Source organism: Sarcophilus harrisii, chromosome 1, assembly GCF_902635505.1.
Source record: "Sarcophilus harrisii chromosome 1, mSarHar1.11, whole genome shotgun sequence".
NCBI classification, from domain to species: Eukaryota; Metazoa; Chordata; class Mammalia; order Dasyuromorphia; family Dasyuridae; genus Sarcophilus; species Sarcophilus harrisii.
The window spans coordinates 690,242,729-690,263,889 of NC_045426.1; the positions used below are offsets into that span (position 1 = coordinate 690,242,729).

General features: G+C 37.9%; 1 protein-coding gene across 8 annotated transcripts in view; it reads left to right on the forward strand.

The window, feature by feature from the left end:
• The window catches only part of RPH3A (rabphilin 3A), a 354,517-nt gene that overhangs the window by 242,821 nt on the left and 90,535 nt on the right, over positions 1-21,161 (forward strand). For all 8 annotated transcript variants that reach the window (XM_031948624.1, XM_031948625.1, XM_031948622.1 and 5 more), the window contains one exon: positions 1,510-1,653. In XM_031948624.1, coding sequence (XP_031804484.1) covers positions 1,510-1,653 — 144 coding nt within the window. The remainder of the gene's footprint in view (positions 1-1,509; positions 1,654-21,161) is intronic.

Consider the following 21,161-nt stretch of genomic DNA (forward strand, 5'->3'; position numbering starts at 1 on the left):
GGAGTCCACTGCTCGCAAAGGTTAAGAATCTCATATCTGGGGGATTTCTGTGTGTCCTGATCTGGTTTTACCTGTCTAGGACATCAGTCTATTTCTTCACACTAGGGAGGAGGGGGAGACAATGTGTGAATGAGGTTGGGAGGGGTAGCGAGAGAATAGGAGAGGGGACATGACTTTCAGTTCCCAAATTCAAGTGTCAAAAGGCAATTTCATGCCTGCTGACACAATTTGGAGGAGCAGAAATAATAGATGCTGACAGCTAATGGAACTGGAGCTCTTATAGAAGAGCTATTTACTGATTGGATTTAATTTTTTCCTCTTTAATGGAGGCAAAACTCTCTAGTGGTCTAACAATGGTTGGAATCAATCTCATACCTCTCTCTGTGATAATGAAACTCTCTGTTTAGTCAGTGAACCATATCGTAAAATATCTTATTAATCATCTTGCTTATAGCTTATCAGAGCATTGAGTTTTTTGATTTTTTTGATTATTTTAACATTCATTATCTCATTTGAGCTTCTCCATAATCCTATAAAGTAAGTGAGACAGGGATTATTGTGACCATTGTAGAGATTAGGAGACCAAGATGCAGACAAGAGAAGAGAATACCCCATGGATCCCAATAAATCTTATGAGAGAGTCATAGGAAGATTATCTCCACTATGCAGATGACAAAACTGAGGTGCAACAATGGGAATCTGACTTGCCTACATGGTCACAGGGACTGAGGGCCAAAGCTAAGAATATAATTTAGTTTTTCTGACTTTTAAACTAGTATTTTTACCATACTATCAAATAATGTTATTTATATTCATAACAATTTAATATTAAAAGCAAATTACTTTATCTACCTGTGCCATAGTTTTCAAAAAATTAAAAATAAAATTGTAATAAATGGGTAGGATTTCATCCTAAGACCATTTCTACCTAAACTCCAATAAAAGGTGAGAATGAGATAATTTTAATAATAATGATAAATCATATTTATATAGGACTTTATGGTCTGTAAGTCACTTTTATATAGTTGATATCTATTGTATGTTAGGTGCTATACATTAACTTTTTCCAAGTCAAGTCAACAAGTCAGGTACTTTGTTAATCACTGGAAATATAAAGACAAGTGCCCTCCCACCCCAATAATGTCAAGACTGCAGGGCAAATCCTATCCATATCTCCATTTAATAGATAAGAAAAATAGCTAGTCTGAGGTCTAACACTTTAAGGTCCTCAAACTATATAAACAAACAAATAAATGAATAGATAAATGAATAAGGGAATTAATAAATGCACGTAAAATCTCATTTGTGCCTTGCAATTACCTTTGGAAGAGATATTACAGGCATTATTATTACTATTTTATAGGCAAGGAAACTGAGACTTAGATAGATGTTCTGGTCAGTCATTTCCCCCAGAAATTTCTGGGTCAGTTTGGACCTTTCCTATAAAGATTCGTCTCCATCTGTTCAGTTTTTCCTTGCACCATCACAGGGTTTGCATTTGCATTTTAGGCTCCCAACGGGATGGTCTGTCCGCCCTGACCAACCTGAGAGACCACGAAAAAATGAAGAGCTCACAGATGAGGAGAAAGAGATCATCAACAGAGTGATTGCTCGAGCTGAGAAAATGGAAGAAATGGAGCAGGAGCGCATTGGGTAAGACAGTGATATTTCCATCAAATCCTTCATACCTTGAGTTGTAAAAACAAGCCCATAGCAGGTTGAGCTGGGGCACCTGCTCCATAACTAGGGGAAGTTTAGACTTTGGGAAGAAAATACTACAGAAGCTTTGGATTTGGGAGGTTGCTCAATAACAAATCAATAAGCATTAATTAAGTGTGTCTATGTGTCAAATACTATGCACTGGACATATAAAGAAAAACTTCAAGAAGATTAAAATTTAAGTGTGTGTGTGTGGAACTGCATGCAAACAACTAAGTACCAACAAGATAGACATAGGATACATTATAGGGAATCTTCAGAGGAAAAGTGTTCGTTTTAAGGGGTATCCACAAAGACTTCTTATAGAAGGTGGAATTTTAGGTGGTACTTGAGAAGGAAGCAAGGGAAAGCAGAAGGGAAAGACAAAGAGGAAGAACAATCCAAGCATGGAAGACAAGACATCAAATACCCAGAATTGGGAGATGGACTATAATTGTTCAAGAAACAGCAGGGAGGCATCACTGGGTCATAGAGTAAGAGAAGGTGAGTAAGGTCTAAGAAGACTGGAAGGTTAGGAAGAGATCAAGTAATAAAGAGCTTTAAAAGTCAAACAGAGAATTACCTAGAGGTAATAGGGAGCCACTGGGGTTTATTGAATGGGAGCATGATGTGTGTCTTTGGAAGAGCAACTTAATGACTAAGTGGAAAGTAGATTGGAGTGGAGGGCTAAAGGAAGAAGAAAGGGTATCTTTGATTGGAAAGTTTCTTTAAGTGATTTAAAGTGGGAAAGTAAAGTGTAGCAAAAAAGTCACATATGTGGAAATCCGAAGATCCCCACCTCCTATCTGTATGACCCTGGGCAATTCCCAGGGTCCTAGAATCCCAACTCTAGTACCTGCAAACCACTTTTTTCTCAGCTTCAATATCTTCATCTATAAAATGAAAAGGTTGAACTAGATGGTGGCTGAGCCTATGACATTCTATTTCTTAAGAGCCACATCAGTTCTAACTTTCTGTGTTTGAAGGGCCCTCCCAGCAGGAATTGTTGGTTCTAAGGTCCCTTTCAGCTCTGACATTCCCTGACCTAAGACCCTTTCCAGCATAGACGTTTTCTGTCCTAAGGGCCTCCCAACTTTAATGTTCTATGTTTTAAGGGTTTTCCCAACTCTGATGTTCTGTGTTCTAATGACTCTGAAATTATGTGATTCAGTTTCTTGTTTTCTTAATCCAATGGTGTAGTATGACAATGGTTTCTGCCATCTATGGAAACTAACTGTTTTCACAGGAGTCTGGTTTTGGATATTGTTTCCCTCTAATGAGCTTGTAAGGTATGAAGGAGACCCCAGACTCTCAGACACTCTAATCACGATAGAAAAACTTTTTGTTCAGGTTTGCTGGTAGGCATTGTGTCTTGTGCCCAAGGACCCAATCCAACTGAACTCGGAGAGATCCTATAACAGATTGGCCACCAGTGGAACAATTTTTCCAACCAACCACCTCTTAAAGTTTATTAACTCTGGACTTCAGTTTCTATTTGAGGAGGGCATATTTAGAGCCAGAGCATCCCAGATCCCTGAAGAAATGATAATAGTGAAATAATTACCATTTACCTATGATTTAGGGTTTGCAAGGGTCTCTGCCAATCTTATTTCATTGGAAATGTACAATCCTGAGTGAAGTACTTTAGTTCAGGGCTTCTTAAGCTTTTTCCACTTGCAATCTGTTTCTGCCCAAGAAATTTTTTATGTTGTGATCCACATTCAGCCCCCACAGTACTCTTTCTGACTGCAGATAGCTCTCTCCATTACAAATCGATTTTGAATTGGCCTGAATCATCCCATTGTTGAAAAGAGCCACGTCCATCAGAACTGATCATCATATAGTCTTCTTGTTGCCATGTACAATGTTCTCCTGGTTCTACTCACTTTACTTAGCATCAGTTCCTGTGAGTCTCTTCAGGTCTTTCTGAAATCATCCTGCTGATCAAAATATGTCTGAGGTGAGATTTGAACCTAGGTGTTCTCAGCTCCAAAGATGGCTTCCTAGCCATGACATCATCCTGTTTCTTGCCTGTCTCAAAGTAGACATTTAAAAAATGCCTATTTAATTTATTGTCGGATTGTGACCTTATTAATAGTTAACAGAGCACTTTGAAATTAACAGTGTTTTATTCATCTTATCCTCACAACAATACCAGGAAGCAGGTGGTGTTACCTCCATTTTACAGATGAAGAAACCAAAACTGAGTGACATTCACAATTTGTCAATGATTATTAGCTGGTAAACATAGGGATCAGGATTCAAACCCAGAACCTCTTTGACTTTAAATCCATTGTGCTTTCCATGATAGCACCTCCTTAAGCTCATAGATCTAGAATTGAAAAGAACTTTAGAAATAGAAAACTTATTACTATACTAGAAGAGTATGGTCATGGTGATGATGATGTCATTGATAGTTAACATTTTTATACCAACTACTATGTGCAAGCAGGGGAGCTAGATAGAGCACTGGGCTTGGAATCAGAAAGACTTGTCTTGATGAATTCAAATATGACCTCAGACCCTTGCTAACTGTATGACTCTAGGTAGGTCACTTCACTCTATTTGCCTCAGTTTCCTCATCTGTCAAATGAGCTAGAGAAGGAAATAGCAAACTGCTCTAATGCACCTGCCAAGAAAACCCCAAATGGGGTCATGAAGAATCAGAAATCAGTAAACAATGACTGAACAACAACAAAACTTTGCAAACCTTAAAGCATTATATAAATACTACTTATGATGGTGATGATGATATTATATCTAGTCTAACACTTTACTTTCCAGAAGAGGAAACTGAGGTCCAAGATGAAACTCAACTAATGACATGTGAGTGTTCAGTTGAAAGTGAGGAAGGTCAGAGAAATGGAAAACACGAGAAACCTTGCATTTGACTAATTCCAAGCAGCCCATTGCAGTATTTTTGCCGGCTCAATCGTCAGAGACATAGTGGGATCTTGTCCAAGTTGTGGTATTTTGAGAAGGGAGGGACAAGTGAATGTAGAAGATGGGGAGTGACTGGAAGGAAAAGGGGTGCATGGGGAGGATGAGCAAGATTGGGCATCTCTTTTGCTTTCACCTCATTGATTAAATCTCCCCTCCTGGGATGCTTGCCTTTGTTCCACCTGCTGGTGAGTGTTGTCTCATGAATATAAATTGGTGGCAGCTAAGCTGACCAGCTGCTGGGGCTGGCAGAGCCTACTTAGCCATACACTCATTTTTAGCTTATCTCTCCATACCCAGGCATCTGTCCCCAAGCACCGCCCCTATTCAGGACCGGTGGGGTTCCTTGGACAGAAAATTATGTTATTCACTAAGATGGAAGGAATACTTTTGATTTCTCCTCTTCTGACTCATGTATGCCCAGAAGTCAGCCAACCCCAAGAGATTATGGACCTAGTAGAAAAGGACAAATCTATTGGAAAAATTCCCTCCTCATCCTGGATTCTTCCCTTATCCCCTAGCTAGGCTAAACTGATTTCTGATATTTGAATTGAAAGGAAGCTAGGTGATGCAGTGGACAGAGGGCTTCAGAAAGACTTGGGTTCAAAAACCTAGCCTCAGACAATGGCAGTCACCCCAGGCAAGACACTGAACTTCTAATTGCCTCAGTTTTCTTATCTGTAAAATTGGAATAATTATGCGACCTACCTTCCAGGGTTGCTGTCAGGATCAAAGGAAATAATAATTGTCAAGCACATGGAAAGTGTTTAATAAATCTTATTCCTTTCTTGCACCATTTCTGTCCTCAAAACCCTTTGGCAAAGGACAAGTGACAAAGCAGCAGGTGTGGATACACTGGGAGCAGTCATTATAGCCCTGCACATGGGCAGCCTGGGGCATAAGGTTGTCTTCTCAAGGAAGCAGCAGTGGGATTCAGCAGCCACCTGGGTGTCTGAACAGCCTTTTAAGGATTGCACTGTTCACCTCTATGTGTGAGGAAGGAGCTAGAAAAGGTCCCCTAAAAATTGTACTGCCCAGCATGGCATACCCTCATCAGAGAAGGTGCTGTGTTCTCTAAGCAACATAGAATTGAATTAGCTCAGAAGAAACACAAATTACACAGATTTAGAGATTCCACCACAAATGTTCATAGGGACTCTTTGTGCCAATCTGTGACAGGGCATTCTGAGCTCATATTGGTCTGGTCACTCACAGTCAGACACACTGGGATTCTATTCTAACACAATGATTTTATGTTGGTCTTCTTCGAAAACGAAGGACATCAACCAACCACCAAACTGGAAAGGATTCACATACAGGCTGGAAGATGGGCCACGTGTCCATCAGCTGAGAACCAGCCTCTCTAGTTCTGGAAATGCTCATTAACATGACAGCCTCAGGAAGATGAATTTTTCAGCCACAAAAGTCCTCAATAACTGTCTGAGATGTGGCAAAGGGGTCATAATCTACTTCAGTAAAGCACACACAACTCCAAGAGAATGTTAACAGCACATTTCTAAATGGAGACCTTGGGACCTACTTTAATAAAGAGTCAGCAAGCATTTATTAAGGTCTTATTATATGTACCAGGTAGTGTATTAAATGCTGGGGATTTAAGAACAAAAAATCTCAAAGTCTCCACCCCCAGCCCCCATGCAGCAAACATTTCAATAGGGGAAGACAGCACCTAAATAATTAGAAATGTGCAAGATCTATGCAGAGTTGATGGAGATTGTCTAGAAGGTTTGAAAGCACTAGAAGCTGGAGGCAGGAGGTGGGGAAACTGGGAAAGGCCCCTCAGAAGGAGGGGTTGAACCTAAGTCTTGAAGAAAGCAAGGGATAGGACCCCTTTATGACCAACACTTGGTGGCCCTATTTTAGTAAAATAAGATCCTATCTACTTTCATAAAATGATGGGCTAATTTCCTTTAAAACAATGACTTTTCTTAGGAAAGTTTGGCATAACTCCTTGTCTCGGAATTGTTTCATCACTTCCTTCACTGGGGACAATGGAAAGATAAACTTCAATCCAGAAACAATGTGTTATAGAAGAAAGAGCTCTGGACTTGAAATCAGGAGACCTGGCTCTGATTCTGCTTCTGTCTCTCTGGCCGATTATGAGCCTTAGTTTCTTCACATGTAAAATAGAGACTAAATCTCACAATCTCAGGGAGATTCTGCTTTTGAATGTTCTGCTTTTGAATAGGTCCCGTTGTTTGATGTTTTCTTTACATTAGATCTAAATTTGCTTCTCTGAAACTTTGGCCTATAGTTCCTAGTTTTATCCTTTGGGGCCAAACTGAACAAGGCTAATGCTTTTTCTACATGACCATCCTTTAAATACTTGAAAACAGATACTCCTCCCTTACCCTTCCCTTAAGTCTTTTCTTCTCCAGACTAAGTGCTTTTAAAGTCAGAAATTAGTAAACAATGACTGAACAACAATAAAACTTTACAAACTATATATATATATATGTATATATATATACATATACATATATATATATATATGCTACCTATGATGGTGATGATGATCTTATATCTAGTCTAACTCTTTACTTTCCAGAAGAGGAAACTGAGGTCCAAGATGAGACACTACTAATGACACATGGGTGTTCAGTTGAAAGTAAGGAAGGTCAGAGAAATGGAAAACATGAGAAACCTTGTTGTTGTTGTTTTTGTTGTTGTGGTATAAAACCATGTTCTCATTCAGTTGTGTCCACCTCTTCAGGATTCCATGCCTTGTAACATATCGAGCCCTTCTGCCCATTGTCTTCTGAGGTCTGTCTGAGCTCATATTTGTTGCTTCCATGACGTTTTATTCTCTGCTGTCCCCTTTTTTTGTTATTAATCTTTCCCAATATCAGGATCTTGGGTTATTGTGATGTTAAATGGTTTGCCTTGGATTTGAACAGATATCATTCTTTGAAATTTTTTGTACCTCAGTACTGCTTTTCTCACCCTTTTGCTGACTATGAGAGGTACTCTATTTCTTCTAAGGGATTCTTGCCCCCAGTAATGATCACCTGAATTAAATTCACCCATTCCCATCCATTTAAGTTCACTGACATCCAAGATGTCAGTGTTTAATTTTTCCATCTCCTGTATCCATATCCAACTTACTTTGCTCCTAATTTTTTATTCCAAGTTCCTATGAAATATTAATCTTTACAGTATCAGACTTTCTTTTTGTCACCAGACATAACTGCAGCTGAGATTCCTTTGGCTTTGACCCATCTGCTTCATTAGTACTGGAACTATTTGAAGTTACCCTCTGCTCTTCCTCAGTAGCACACTGGACATTTTCTGACCCAAGAGCCTTATCTTCTAATGTCATATCTTTTATCACTTCAAAACTGTCCAATGGATTTTTTTGGCAAAGATAATAATTTCTTTTTTAGTGGATCCCTTTTTGTCAAAACTCTCCACTATGACCTGTCTGTCTTGGGTAACTCTACATAGCATAACTCATAATTTCATTGAACTATTCAAGTCCCTCTACCATGACAACATGGTGATTCAGGAGGGGAAGAATTGTTGGTCCAACCAATTATGTTCTCAAAGTCCTCAGCATCCTTGCTGCTTTCTTTTGGATGCTCCCAATTTCTGTCCTAAAATATGGTGCCCAGGATCAGATATATGATCAGAAACCACCACTTCTATTATGGGAAAATATGTTTCTCTCTTTTAAAAAATTCATTTTGGACCAAAATACATAAAGATACACAGAAAAGAACATTTCCGTGTATACAGCACAACATAAAAAGAGGATTCACTATAAAACCATGAATTCACCTGTCATGTTGATTTTTTTTGAAAAGCTATATTGTTACTACATATTATTTTCAAAAGCTATTCTGATTCTTTGCTTCCTTTTAAATTTTCTTTTATTCTCTGTCATGCACTTTTTATGCTTTTTCCTTCCCTTCCCATCCTGCCCTAGAAATGGCTACGAAAGACACAAATATGTGTGTGTGTGTGCACGCGCGCATGTGCATGTGTAGAAACACGTTGGCTACAAATTTATTTATTAGTTCTTTTTTTAGAGGCAGATAGCATCTTCCTTAACAGGTGCCTTGTAATGGACGTGAATATTTATAACGCTCAATATGATTTAGTTGCTCAAAATTGTTCTCAAAACAATATTGCGATAACTGTGTACAATGTTCTTTTGGTTCTACTCATTATTTCATGCTAGATTTTTAGCCTGTTTTTTTCCTAAAATCAATGAGCTCATCCTTTCTTATAGCACAGTAGTATTCCATCATGATAGTATACCACAGCTTGTTTAGCCATTTCCTAAATGAATGGACATCCCCACAATTTCCAATTCTTTGCCACCACAAAGAGAACTATAAATGTTTTAAGACATACAGTTTTTTCTTCTTTTTTTTCCTCTACCATCCTGGGGGAAAGACCTAATAGTGTTATTGTTGGGTCAAAGGTTTGCTCTCTAAAATGATTGGATTAATTCACAATTCCACTAACAGTGAATTAGCATCTCTCTTAAATTCAGTCTCACATTAGCTTCCTTTGTTGTCATATTACACCATTGACACTTCTTGAGCTCATGGTCCACTAAAACCCCCATCTCTTCTTCAGGTAGACTCTTTGCTACATTTCTTTCATTTTATCGTTATATCATATCATTTGTCATATAAATATTTATGATAATAAATGATAAGTGATATTTATCATAAAGATATAGAAATAAAAATAAGTCAATCCTTACTAAATTTCATTTTAGCCCAATATATCCTAGCCGATCAAGTGCTTTTAGTGATCTCAAGCTTATCTCTGAAACAATGGCCTATATTTTTGATTCCAGATCCTGAATCAATAATGAAACATTGTTATTTTTTTTCTTCCTGAGATGGTTGAGGTGATACCAAAGCTGTGATAAATACCTAAACCTCTAGAATTCAGAATCATCATCTTCCTGTCAGTCCCTTTACTTTTTCTAGTGTGGAATTTTATTCCATCCAGGAAACTGCCTTATGAACTGAGGTCAAACTGGCCTGTTGGAATATATATTAATATGGGTTGAAGCAAGGTGATTCAGGTCACTTCCAATGGTTTTGTGATGGAGAGAGCCATCTGCACCCAGAGAGAGGACTTTGAGGAGAGTGTGGATCACAACATAGCATTTTCACTCTTTTTGTTGTTTGCTTGCATTTTGTTTTCTTTCTCATCCCTCCCTCCCCCTGCTTTTTGATCTGATTTTTCTTGTGTAGCATGACAATTGTGGAAAAATATATAGAGAATAATTATATATGTTTAACATATATTGGATTACTTGCTATCTGGGGGAGGGAGTAGGGAGAAAGGAGGGAAAAATTTGTAACACAAGGTTTTGCAAAGGTGAATGTTGAAAATTATCTATTCATATGTTTTGAAAATAGAAAATTAAAAAAAAATACATACAATTACAAAGTAAACCATTAAAAACTCCTTCCTGCTGGGCTTCCTGGAAAAAAAGGCTGTCTGTCCTGGGGAAAAGGTTGGGGTAGGCAATTTTCTGGTCAAGGTTCCAGTTATGATGTGCTTATGTGGGATGGATAACCCATTGAGCTAGTCAATTAGTTCATATATCTTGGGAGGACACTGCAGAAGGGGAATGATCTGGGTCCAGAAATGACCAGGAGGAAGCATAGGGATAAATTACCTTTGGGACATTGGAGTCTTTTTAATGACTCCAAACTTTTCCCTGAAACAACGATCCCTAATTTTGATAACCAGGATTTTTCAGTGATAAACCATAATTGCACATCATAGGACACTCCAATATGAAGAATTATAGTTATGGATTGACTAAAGTCATGAGCAGGCTGTCACCATTTACAATCAAGTCATTGATCAACTGCATTTATTAAGCACCTATCAGTGCCATGCACTATAGAATAGAGCTACAAACATGTATACAAAAGAAATAATGCTTGCCCTCAAGGAGCTTACATTCTATCTAGGGAGATCATATAGTCATCTAAGGATAGGGATCCAAGTGAAATCACAGTATAGGGAACTACCAAGGAAAGAAAATTCCTATGCAGTTGGGCATCTTCTCTCTACCTTAAGAGTTTTAGAGAAAGCTCAGAGCAATAAATGACTTGGCCAGGATCACCCAGACTCAATGTGTCAGAGGGAGAACCGGGAGTCTTCCTGACTCTGAGACCAGTTCTCTATCCTCCCATGTAACAAGTCTATAATAATAATAGTAATGATCACAGTTAGCACTTGTGTTTTTCAGATTAACTAAATACAAGGTAATTAAAGGCAGGGTCATTTAGAAGGTGAGGCAGTAATGAGGGAGGATTAAAGTAAGACTCGTTATGGAAGGTGGCACTTATGCTTGGTTACAAGTCAAAGAAGAGGTGGGAGAAGTGACATGAAGGGTGTTATTAGAGAGATGAATGACCAACAAAGAGATAAGCCTGTCACTGAATGAGAGTGACGGCTGAACAATGAGGAGTCCAGAGGTTCCATTGATATCCATACCATAATAATTGCTAGCATTTGTAGCCATAAGTTAACTTTGATAAAGCACGTTAAGGTTTGCAAAGCACTTTACCTTTATCAGTTTATTTGATGCTCGCAACAGTCCTGAGAGGTAGGGATTAGTATTAGTCTCATTTTGAAGATGAGAAAACTAAGGCAGACATTGGTGAATTAACTTGCCTAGAGCCACACAGTTAGTAAAGAGCTGATGTAAGATTGGAACTTAGATCTTCCTGACTCACAGGAAGTCCAATTTATCTCCTCTACTGTGACTTCTTGATCTTTTTCCACTTATGACCCTTTTTTGCCTGAGAAATTTTTAGATGATGCTGGGTACTTAGGTATATAAATCAAACATTTACTGATAATAAATCATAATTTCATGACCCCCTCATTCCATTATAAGATCCCATCCGGGTTTGAAAACCATAGTTTAAGAAGCTGGGCACTATACTACTTAATTGCTTTTCAATGTAAAGAGAACTCAAGGAAGACCCATCTCCCATCTCAACACTCATCCAGACCCAACCCCAATTCAATATGTAGCTCTCTCCATCATGGAGACATTTTTGAAGACATGAATGATACTTGCACAAAGCAGGAAGACATAGATGGGTTGCAATCAACATTGCTGGAGGGGATTATCCACATCAGTTAGATCACAGGCCCATCCAAGTATCAAAGCATCAAAGTCCCAATATGAGTTGTTCAGGGGCTTTGATGGAAGCAGTCACCAGAATTATTTAAGGTAGTTCATTCCTCCCCCACAATTAAGAAAGAAAGAAAGAAAGAAAGAAAGAAAGAAAGAAAGAAAGAAAGAAAGAAAGAAAGAAAGAAAGAAAGAAAGAAAGAAAAAAAGGGAAGAAAGAAAGAGAGGAAGAAAGAAAGAAAGAAAGAGGAAGAAAAGAAAAGAAATGAAACATTTTGGTTTCTATTCCTTTTCACATGTCCTTGGGATCTGGGGAGGAGATCAGAGCAGATGATGAAAGGGAAGTTTCAGAAGAGTCACATCAGACAAGAGCAAGGCATCTGGCAAGGCCACTAGCCTCCCAAAGTCACCTCAGTCTTGGATTGCCAGAGGGAGAGAGATGCCTCATGAGTCTGTCCTGCCCTCTCCCAGAACATTTTTCCCAGATGCCTTTTGAGTTTTTCCTGGTTGTTCCATCAGCCTTTCTGAAGGATTTGGGCTTGGATTTCTCTTCTTGGCATCTGCTCACTATTCCTATTGGTAACAGAGTCAGCACTCTAGGAGCCTCCCATTTGGATAATAGAAAGTAGAGGAACAAAGGAGAGAAAGGATGTGCATTGGAAGGAACCTGCCCTGGGATGCAGATTTGACTTTGAATTTACTATTCACTCATCATATGACTGTGAGCAAGTTCTTTCCTTCAATAAAGTAAAGGGATACAATAAGAGCAGGAGGTTTTGTTTTGGTGAGGCATTTGGAGTTGTGTCTTAAGTGTCACACAGCTAATAAGGGTTAACTATTTCCTGCTGCATTTGAATTCAGGTCCTCCTGACTTCAGGGCCAGTTCTCTATCCTCTGCACTATCTAGCTGCTCAAGAGTAGGACTTCTGAACCTCTTTTTATGTTCTTGGCAGATTGGTGCAGCCTACAGAGTCTTCAGAATAAGGTTTTTAAATGTGTAAAATAAAATCCAAATATTGCAAAAGGACACCAATTTTATTGCAGTAAACTTCAAATGAGTGGGAGGGAGGAAGAAGAGGGAAAGAATTTAGAACGGTGACTAAAATAAAAATAGAATTTAATTTCTTTTCTTTTTTTAATGATTTTTTTATTTTTAAAACATATGCAAGAATAATTTTTCAACACTGACCTTTGAAAAACCTTGTGTTCCAATTCCCCCCCCTTCCCCAACCCCCTCCCCTAGATGGCATGTAATCCAATATATGCTAAACATGGCAAAAATATGTGTTAAATCCAAAATAGGCATACATATTTATACACTTGTCTTGCTTCACAAGAAAAATCAGATCAAAAAAATCAGAAAGAAAATAAAATTCAAGCAAGCTATAACAAAGAGTGAAAATGTTATGTTGCAATCCACCCTCAGTTCCCACAGTTCTCTTTCTAGGTGTAAATGGTTCTCATCACAAGATCATTGGAACAGGTCTGAATCATTTCATTGCTGAAAAGAGCCATGCCCATCAGAATTGATCATTGTATAATCTTGTTGTTGCCATGTACAATGATCTCCTGGTTCTGCTCACTTCACTTAGCTTCAGTTCATCTAAGTCTCCCCAGGCCTCTCCGAAATCATCCTGCTGATTATTTCTTATTGAACAATAATATTCCATAACATTCATATACCATAATTTATTCAGCCATTCTCCAGTTGATGGCTATCCATTCAGCTTACAGTTTCTTGTTACTACAAAAAGGGCTGCCACAAACATTTTTGCACATGTGGGTCTCCCTTTCCCTCTTTTAAGATTTTTTTAGGATACAAGTCTAGTAAAAATACTGCTGGATCAAAGGGTATGCAAAGTTTGATAACTTTTTGAGCATAGTTCCAAATTGTTCTCCAGAATGTTTGGATCCATTCACAATTCCACCAATAATGTATTAGTGTTCCGTTTTTCCCATATCCCACCTCCATCTCCCATATCCCATCTCCAACATTTGTCATCTTTTCCTGTCATCTTAGTCAATATGAGAGGTGTGTAGTAACACCTCAAAGTTCTCTTACTTTGCATTTCTCTGATCAATAGTGATTTAGAACACCTTTTCATATGACTAGAAATGGTTTCAATTTCTTCATCTGAAAATTTTTCACATCCTTTGACCATTTATCAATTGGAGAATGGCTTGAATTCTTATAAATTTGAGTAAATTCTCTATATATTTTAGAAATGAAACATTTATCAGAACCCTTGAATGTAAAAGCTTCCCAAATTTATTGCTTCTCTTCTAGTCTTGTCTGCATTAGTTTTGTTTGTACAAAACCTTTTTAACTTAATATAATCAAAATTATCTATTTTGTGTTCAATAATGAACTCTAGTTCTTCTTTGATCACAAATTTCTGCCTTCTTCACAAATCTGAGAGGTAAATCCTATGTTCGTCTAATTTGCTTATAATACCACTCTTTATGTCTAAATTGTGAACACATTTAGACCTTATCTTGATATACGGTGTTAGTCATGAGTCAATGTCCAGTTTCTGCCAAACTAGTTTCCAATTTTTCCAGCAGTTTTTGTCAAATAGTGAGTTCTTATCCCAAAAGCTGACATCTTTGGGTTTGTCAAACACTAGATTGCTATAATTATTAACTATTTTGTCCTGTGAACCTAACTTATTCCACTGATCTATTACTCTATTTCTTAACCGTACCAAATGGTTTTGATGACCACAACTTTATAATACAATTTTAGGTCTGGCACAACTAAGCCACATTTGCATTTTTTTTCATTAATTCCCTTGACATTCTTGACCTTTGATTCTTCCAGATGAATTCTGTTGTTATTTTTTCTAGATCTGTAAAATAATTTCTTGGGAATTTGATTGATATGACACTAAATAAGTAGATTAATTTGGATACTATTGTCATTTTTACTATATTAGTTTGGCCCACCCATGAGCACTTGATGTTTTTCCAGTTGATTATGTAGGAAGTGTTTTGTAATTGTGTTCATATAGTTTCTGACTTTGTTTTGACAGATAGACTCCCAAATATTTTATATTATAGTTGGTTATTTTAAATAGAATTTCTCTTTGTATCTTTTGCTTGGATTTTGTTGGTAATAGAAAAATGCTGATGATTTTTATGCATTTATTTTGTATCCTGCAATTCTGCTAAAGTTGTGAATTGTTTCTAGTAATTTTTTAGTTGATTCTGTAGGCTTCTCTAAATATATTATCATATCATCTACAAAGAGTGATAATTTGGTTTCCTCATTACCTACTTGAATTCCTTCAATCTCTTTTTCTTCTCTTATTATAAAGCTAACATTTCTAATACAATATTGAACAGTAATGGTGATAGTGAGCAAACTTGTTTCACCCTTGATCTTATTGGGAATGGTTCTAGTTTGTTTCCATTACATATTATGCTTGCTGATAGATGCTACTGATCATTTTAAGGAAAAAAATCCATAAAAATAGAATTTAAAAAGAAAGAAATAATTATCAAAATTTTCAGAAAAATAAAAGGCCCTTAGACCTCACAAAAAGGATCCATGACAATAGTTGTAATCCTTTCTTTTCCAGTTGTAGTATTCTATGATTTCAGCCCTTGCACAGTTATATAGATTATGATAGGAGATGTATATTTGTGTACTGTGTCCACTGTACTTCCTTGGAGAGCTCTCAAAGTATCTGTCTGTCTTATCCCCCAATCCAAGAAGACCCCAAGAGTTTTGTTATCAGGTTTACTTTATTCTCCCCCCAAAGTCCTTTAGTTCTCATACCAATATTTAGAGTAATCTAATTTGGGTTGATTTTCTTTTTTTTAAGCCTGGGTCTCCCTATCTCTCAAAGTGCATTGGCCACTCATGGATCCAACCCCAACCCAGAGCAGCATGGAAGTTTTTACCTGTCCCATTTCTCATCTGGGTCACTTCAGCCCTCCTTGGCAGCCTGATGGCCTCCTAATGGGGCATCATATTGATTCCAGGCAATGCAGATACCTGATTGTTTTTAGTTTTTCTGCAACTCAAAATTCCCAAGCTCAAATGATCTGCTATCCTTAGCCTCTTTAGAACCAGGTACTGCAGCCTGGCTAAGATTTTCAATATAGTACAAGTTTTATTCAACCCAACAAAAATTACGAATGGTCTCAGGTCTTCCTGACTTCAGACCTAGAACGCTAAAAACTATTCCATCTACCTGCCTTAAAAAATTAATAATTTTACTTACAGTCCAAATACTATATTCAAATGCATTGATTCATAAGCACAAGTAGAATGGTTCGTACCAAGAGATGAAGGATAGAGAGAAATATATTTCCTCTTGAAAGGTTGCACCATCTACCTGCAGGACTCTTGTAGGATTTCAAAGCTATAGAGGACGTAAGAGCAGGATGTCAACGATCCTATCATCAGTGAAATCCCTTTCATTTGAGAATCTGTGCACTTTTCAAGCGTGAAATTCTCAAGGAGATGGACAAAATGGTCTCAAGATCTTTTCCAGTTCTGATATTCTGAGATCTCAATGTCTTCCCAGCTCTGAAATTCCCTGTTCTAAGGGCTCTCTCAGCTTTGACATTCTCAATAATTGCATGTAAGATTAATCAATCAGTCAATACTTATTAAGAGTCTTCTACATACCAGGCATTATAATAAGTGCTAAGGACACACACACACACACACACACACACACACGATAGCCCTGTCATTCAAGGAGCTTACACACTCTAATTGGGGAGAGAGAGTGCAAGCAAATATATACAGAGAAAGGATAAATAGTTAATAATTAACAGATGCAAGGTGCTAGAATAAAGAAGAAGGGGATGGGGAAGGTTTCCTGTAGAAGATGGGATTTTAGTTGAGACTTAAAAGAAGTCGGGAAGGTCAGAACAGAGGAGAGAGAACATTCTAGATGTGGAGGATGGCCAGAAAGAATGACCAAAACCAAAGGAGGAACTGTTTTGACATTCAGGAGGCCAGTGTCCCTGGATCCAAGAATTTATATCAGAAAATAAGATATAAGAAAATTGGAAAAGTAGAAGGGAGTTATGTTATAAAGGCAATGACAAACAGAGCATTTTATATTTGCTCCCAGAGGCAATTAATAACCACTGAAGTTTGTTGAGTAATGGAGTTACACTATTGAATTTTGTTTTAGGAAAATCACTTTAGTGGCTGAATGGAGAAGGGACTGGTATGGAGAAAGACTTAAGGAAGGCAGACCCACCAGGAGTCTGTTGAATATGAAAAATGGGAATTAATTTTTTTGGGGGGGATAAGGAGTAGGATGTGAAAGTGCACCAGCAGCTGAGGAATCAGCAAAGCTTTGAAGGAAAAGGTGTTTTCTGAGTATCAAGTTATCCTCTTCCTCCTCCCATTCCCCTCCCACTGGGGACCCACCTTGTCAAATGACTATAATGAAAGTAATTGTGTATCCTGTTCACAAAAAGACAGACAGGTAGACCAGAAAGCTTCTTCCGTTCAGGGTCAGCTCTTTCTATGCACGTGATTTCGCAGAAATAATCTGGTGACACGTGATTTCGCAGAAATAATCTGGTGACAGATGGCGAAAAAATCAAGCAAAATTAAGTCATTAACCTTAGTGACCAGCCACAGAGGCAGAGATGAGAGTCAGACAGACACTTGGAGACTGGAGCATTTCCTTCATCCTCTTCTCTATTTTGGTCTAAAATGAAAGAAGACTTGAAAAGAAAAAAAAAAGGATTTTGCTTGGACCTTGATTCAGTTGAATTATAGGGACTTCCTCATGAAAGGCTCAAGGGTATAGAAAGGGCCTTGTATTCAGGGACGACACTAATTAACTATGATCTTGGATAAGTCACATTAACTGATGATTTAGCATGAATTCAAGGCTTTTCTCTGTCTTGCTTGTCTCCTTATGAATACTCTGAATCTTACCAGTGTCCTTGCTAAAATGAATGCCCCAGACCTAAACCCCAGGATTCCACACAAGATCTGAACAGGGCAGATAGCAGAATTATTAATTTATTAGTCGAAGTATATCTTACTTGGATACAGGACAATTCCTTAAATACAGGACAATTTTGTTTTTGTTAGGCAGTAGGCATTTATTAAGCTCCTACTATATACCAGACATTGTGCTAAGCACTTAGTGTATAAAAAAAGGCAAAAACGGTGGTCCCTCCCTTCAAGGACCTTACAATCTAATGGTAGAGACGATATGCAAACAACCAGGTACACATAAGATATATCCAGTGGAAATGGAGCAATCTTAGAGGGAAAGAACCAAAGATGGGGAGGACTGGGAAAAGCTTCTTGTAGAAGGTGGGATTTGAACTCAATCACGGACGCAAGAGTAACAGAAAGTAGATAGATTACATCAAGAGGAGTGAGATGTAAAAATACTAGAGAAGTAGGATGGCCACAGGTTATAACGAATTTTGAATGCCAAAGAAAGCACTGTATGTTTGATTCTGAAGGTAATACACAACCATTGGCATTTGATAAATAGAAGAATGATATGACACTCTTTCTCAGATGTCCAACAGGATGTCTGGCTCATGGTAGGTGCTTAATAAATATTTATTAAATTTAGAAATAAATTGAATACACTATGCTTCTCTTTTTTACTTTTTAAATATATGTAAAAAATATACATAATTTTTCCAACTTATGTTAAGACAATTTTTGAACATTAAAAAAAAACTTTTGAGTTCCAAATTCTGTCCCTCCTTTCCTCCCATCCCCTTCCCCCTCCCTGAGCCAGTAAGCAAACAGATACAGGTTCTACATGTGCAAACACATAAAACATCTCTACATTAGTCTTTTTGTACAAGACTTGAATAAAAGAAAACAAATGAAAGAAAGTGAAAATCTCATGCTTCATCTGTATTTAAACAATACCAGTTCTTTCTCTGGACGCCGATAGTATGCTTCATTATTAGTCTTTTGGGATTGAATCATTCACTATGCTTCTCTTAATGCAAGCACTGATAGAGTGATATATCTGGAATCAAGAAGAGCTGAGTTCAAATTCTGCCTCAGATACTTCCTAACGTTATAAGCCTGGGAACATCGCTTATTTCTCTGTGCTTCTCTTGTCTAATCTATAAAATGAACAGGTTAGACTTGATCTGTCAGAGATCTAACCCATGATCCTATGAAATACAAAAGATTCAAGACCTTCTTTCTTAATATTTTAAAAAGCCTTGAATTAAGAAAAATTGGATTCAAACCCAGTTGAATTATTTACTCACTGTTACCCTATGTAGCTCACAGGATTGATGTTAAATATGACACTGTTAATTCTACCTGAGTTTTCAGGCCACTAAACTCCAGATCATTTTAAACAAATTAATACCTAACCAGACTTCTCTAATTTGAATGGAAACATCTTGTATTTGTGAAGTTGGCTTTGTACTCAAATATAGCCCTGTTTAATCAGATTTTATTGTAATACACTGATCCAAGTGATTGGTAAACATGTTGAATTTTTGTATACATTGTATACAAAATGGGACCAAGGAAGACTCCTGTGGCCTTCTCCTAGAGATCCATGAATCACCATTTGGGAATTCTGCTGTTTCTGAATTGCCCTCTCTCTACTATAATCCAGCCTATGTTATCTATTCTTTAGCAAATAATGAAATAATGCAAAATCCTGGCAGGTGTTTTCCTGAAAACACTTGATGTGTACTACCTATATAATCTTGGGCAGCACATCTAGTCTCTCTGTACTTCACTTTCCTCATCTGTACAATGTGGCCTCTGAGGTCCTTCCTAATGGTACCACTCTAATGACATCCCTGTCTGCCAGTCATTGATAGCTCTGTCAAAGGAGGCTATAATGTTAGTTGGACATAATTAATTTCTGAGGAACCCATATTGGATCACTCACGGTGTTTTTCTTTTAATTTTGTGCTTTATATCTGATAGGATATTTTGCATTTATTAACTCATTTTGGTCTTTACTATAACCCTGTGAGAGAGACAGAGATTTATTATCCCCATCTCACAGATGATTACACTGAGAAACACATTAGTTAAATGGCTTGTCCAAGGTCACTAGATTAGTAAAGAGAAGAACCATAATCAAATTCAAGTCTTGTGACTCTGTTCCCAGTACTCTCTTAGAAGAGAGCTAGAACCTTAGAATAGGGAATGTTAGAGCTGGGAGGGCCCTCAGAACAGAGGATATCAAGCCTGGGAGGGGCCTTAGAACAAATAAAATTTTACTGTGGCTCCTACAAAGGTAGAATTGAAAAATTTAGAATGAAAAAAATTAAATGGACCAGAAACCCACACTCCACCAGTATTCCAGGAATCCCAGGAATCAGAGGTGTGACTGCACTAATTAATCCAACTCAGCTCAATCCTATGAACATTTATTAAGTACACACAATTTGCTGAGTGTCAGAACAAGAAATGCCCCCCTCAAGGGGTTACATTCTACTGTGGGGAATAACATGTACACAAGTAAGTAAATATATAGCAGTTTCAGAGGTGGGAAGCACTAACAACCAGGCTGGGGAATTGGGAAAATCCCAGAGTAGAGATGGGTATTCCAAGAGGCAGAGGTGAGGAAGGAGCTCCCAGCATGAAGAAGGGCTTGTACAAAAACATGGAGGTGGAAGATGGGATGTCATGTACAAGAAACGGCCTTAGGACTGCAGCTTAGAATAGTTGAGGAGGAGTAATAGGAAGATGATCTGGAAAGGGAGTTGGAGTTATCATATTATGAAGGGCTTTAAATGGTCAAATGGAGAAGTTTGTGCATTATAGAGTAGAGTATTATAGAGTATCATAGAGGCTGGAGGAAGCCATTGAAGCTTCTCACCTGGTAAAATCAGTAGGTTATATTACATCAAGCATCAATGGAATGTGTGTTCCTTGAGCAAAGGACTCTGGTTTTTGTTACTATATCTAGTGCCTAGCATGATGCTCAGAACCTAAGATACTGATGCTGTGATGATTCATTCAAAGGTTAAGTACTCATATATTCTCTCTCTCTCTCCCCCCCTCTCTCTCCCCTTTTCTCTCCCCCCCTCCCTTTCTTGCCTTCTGTCTGTTAGTTGAGATTCCAAATTTCCTAAGCTTTTCCATCCTTGCATCAGGACCATGGAGAGTGCCCTTCCCCCCTTTGACACCTAAATAGCAGTGATAACCTCAAGAGGAGTTGACTGGGATGGAAGGCTGAGGCAGGGCAGGGGAGAGGAGGATGACAGTAATGAGCAATAGCAACAATTAATGAGTCTAATTCGTGACCTTAGTTATCTGGGTTTATGACATAGCAGGTCAGTGTTTTCAGAATTATTTCCCCAAATTGACTTGGTGTGGAGGTTGTAAATTCAATTCTTTTCAAAGGTGGTATTTCTTTACATCAAGGGCTATGAAGATGTA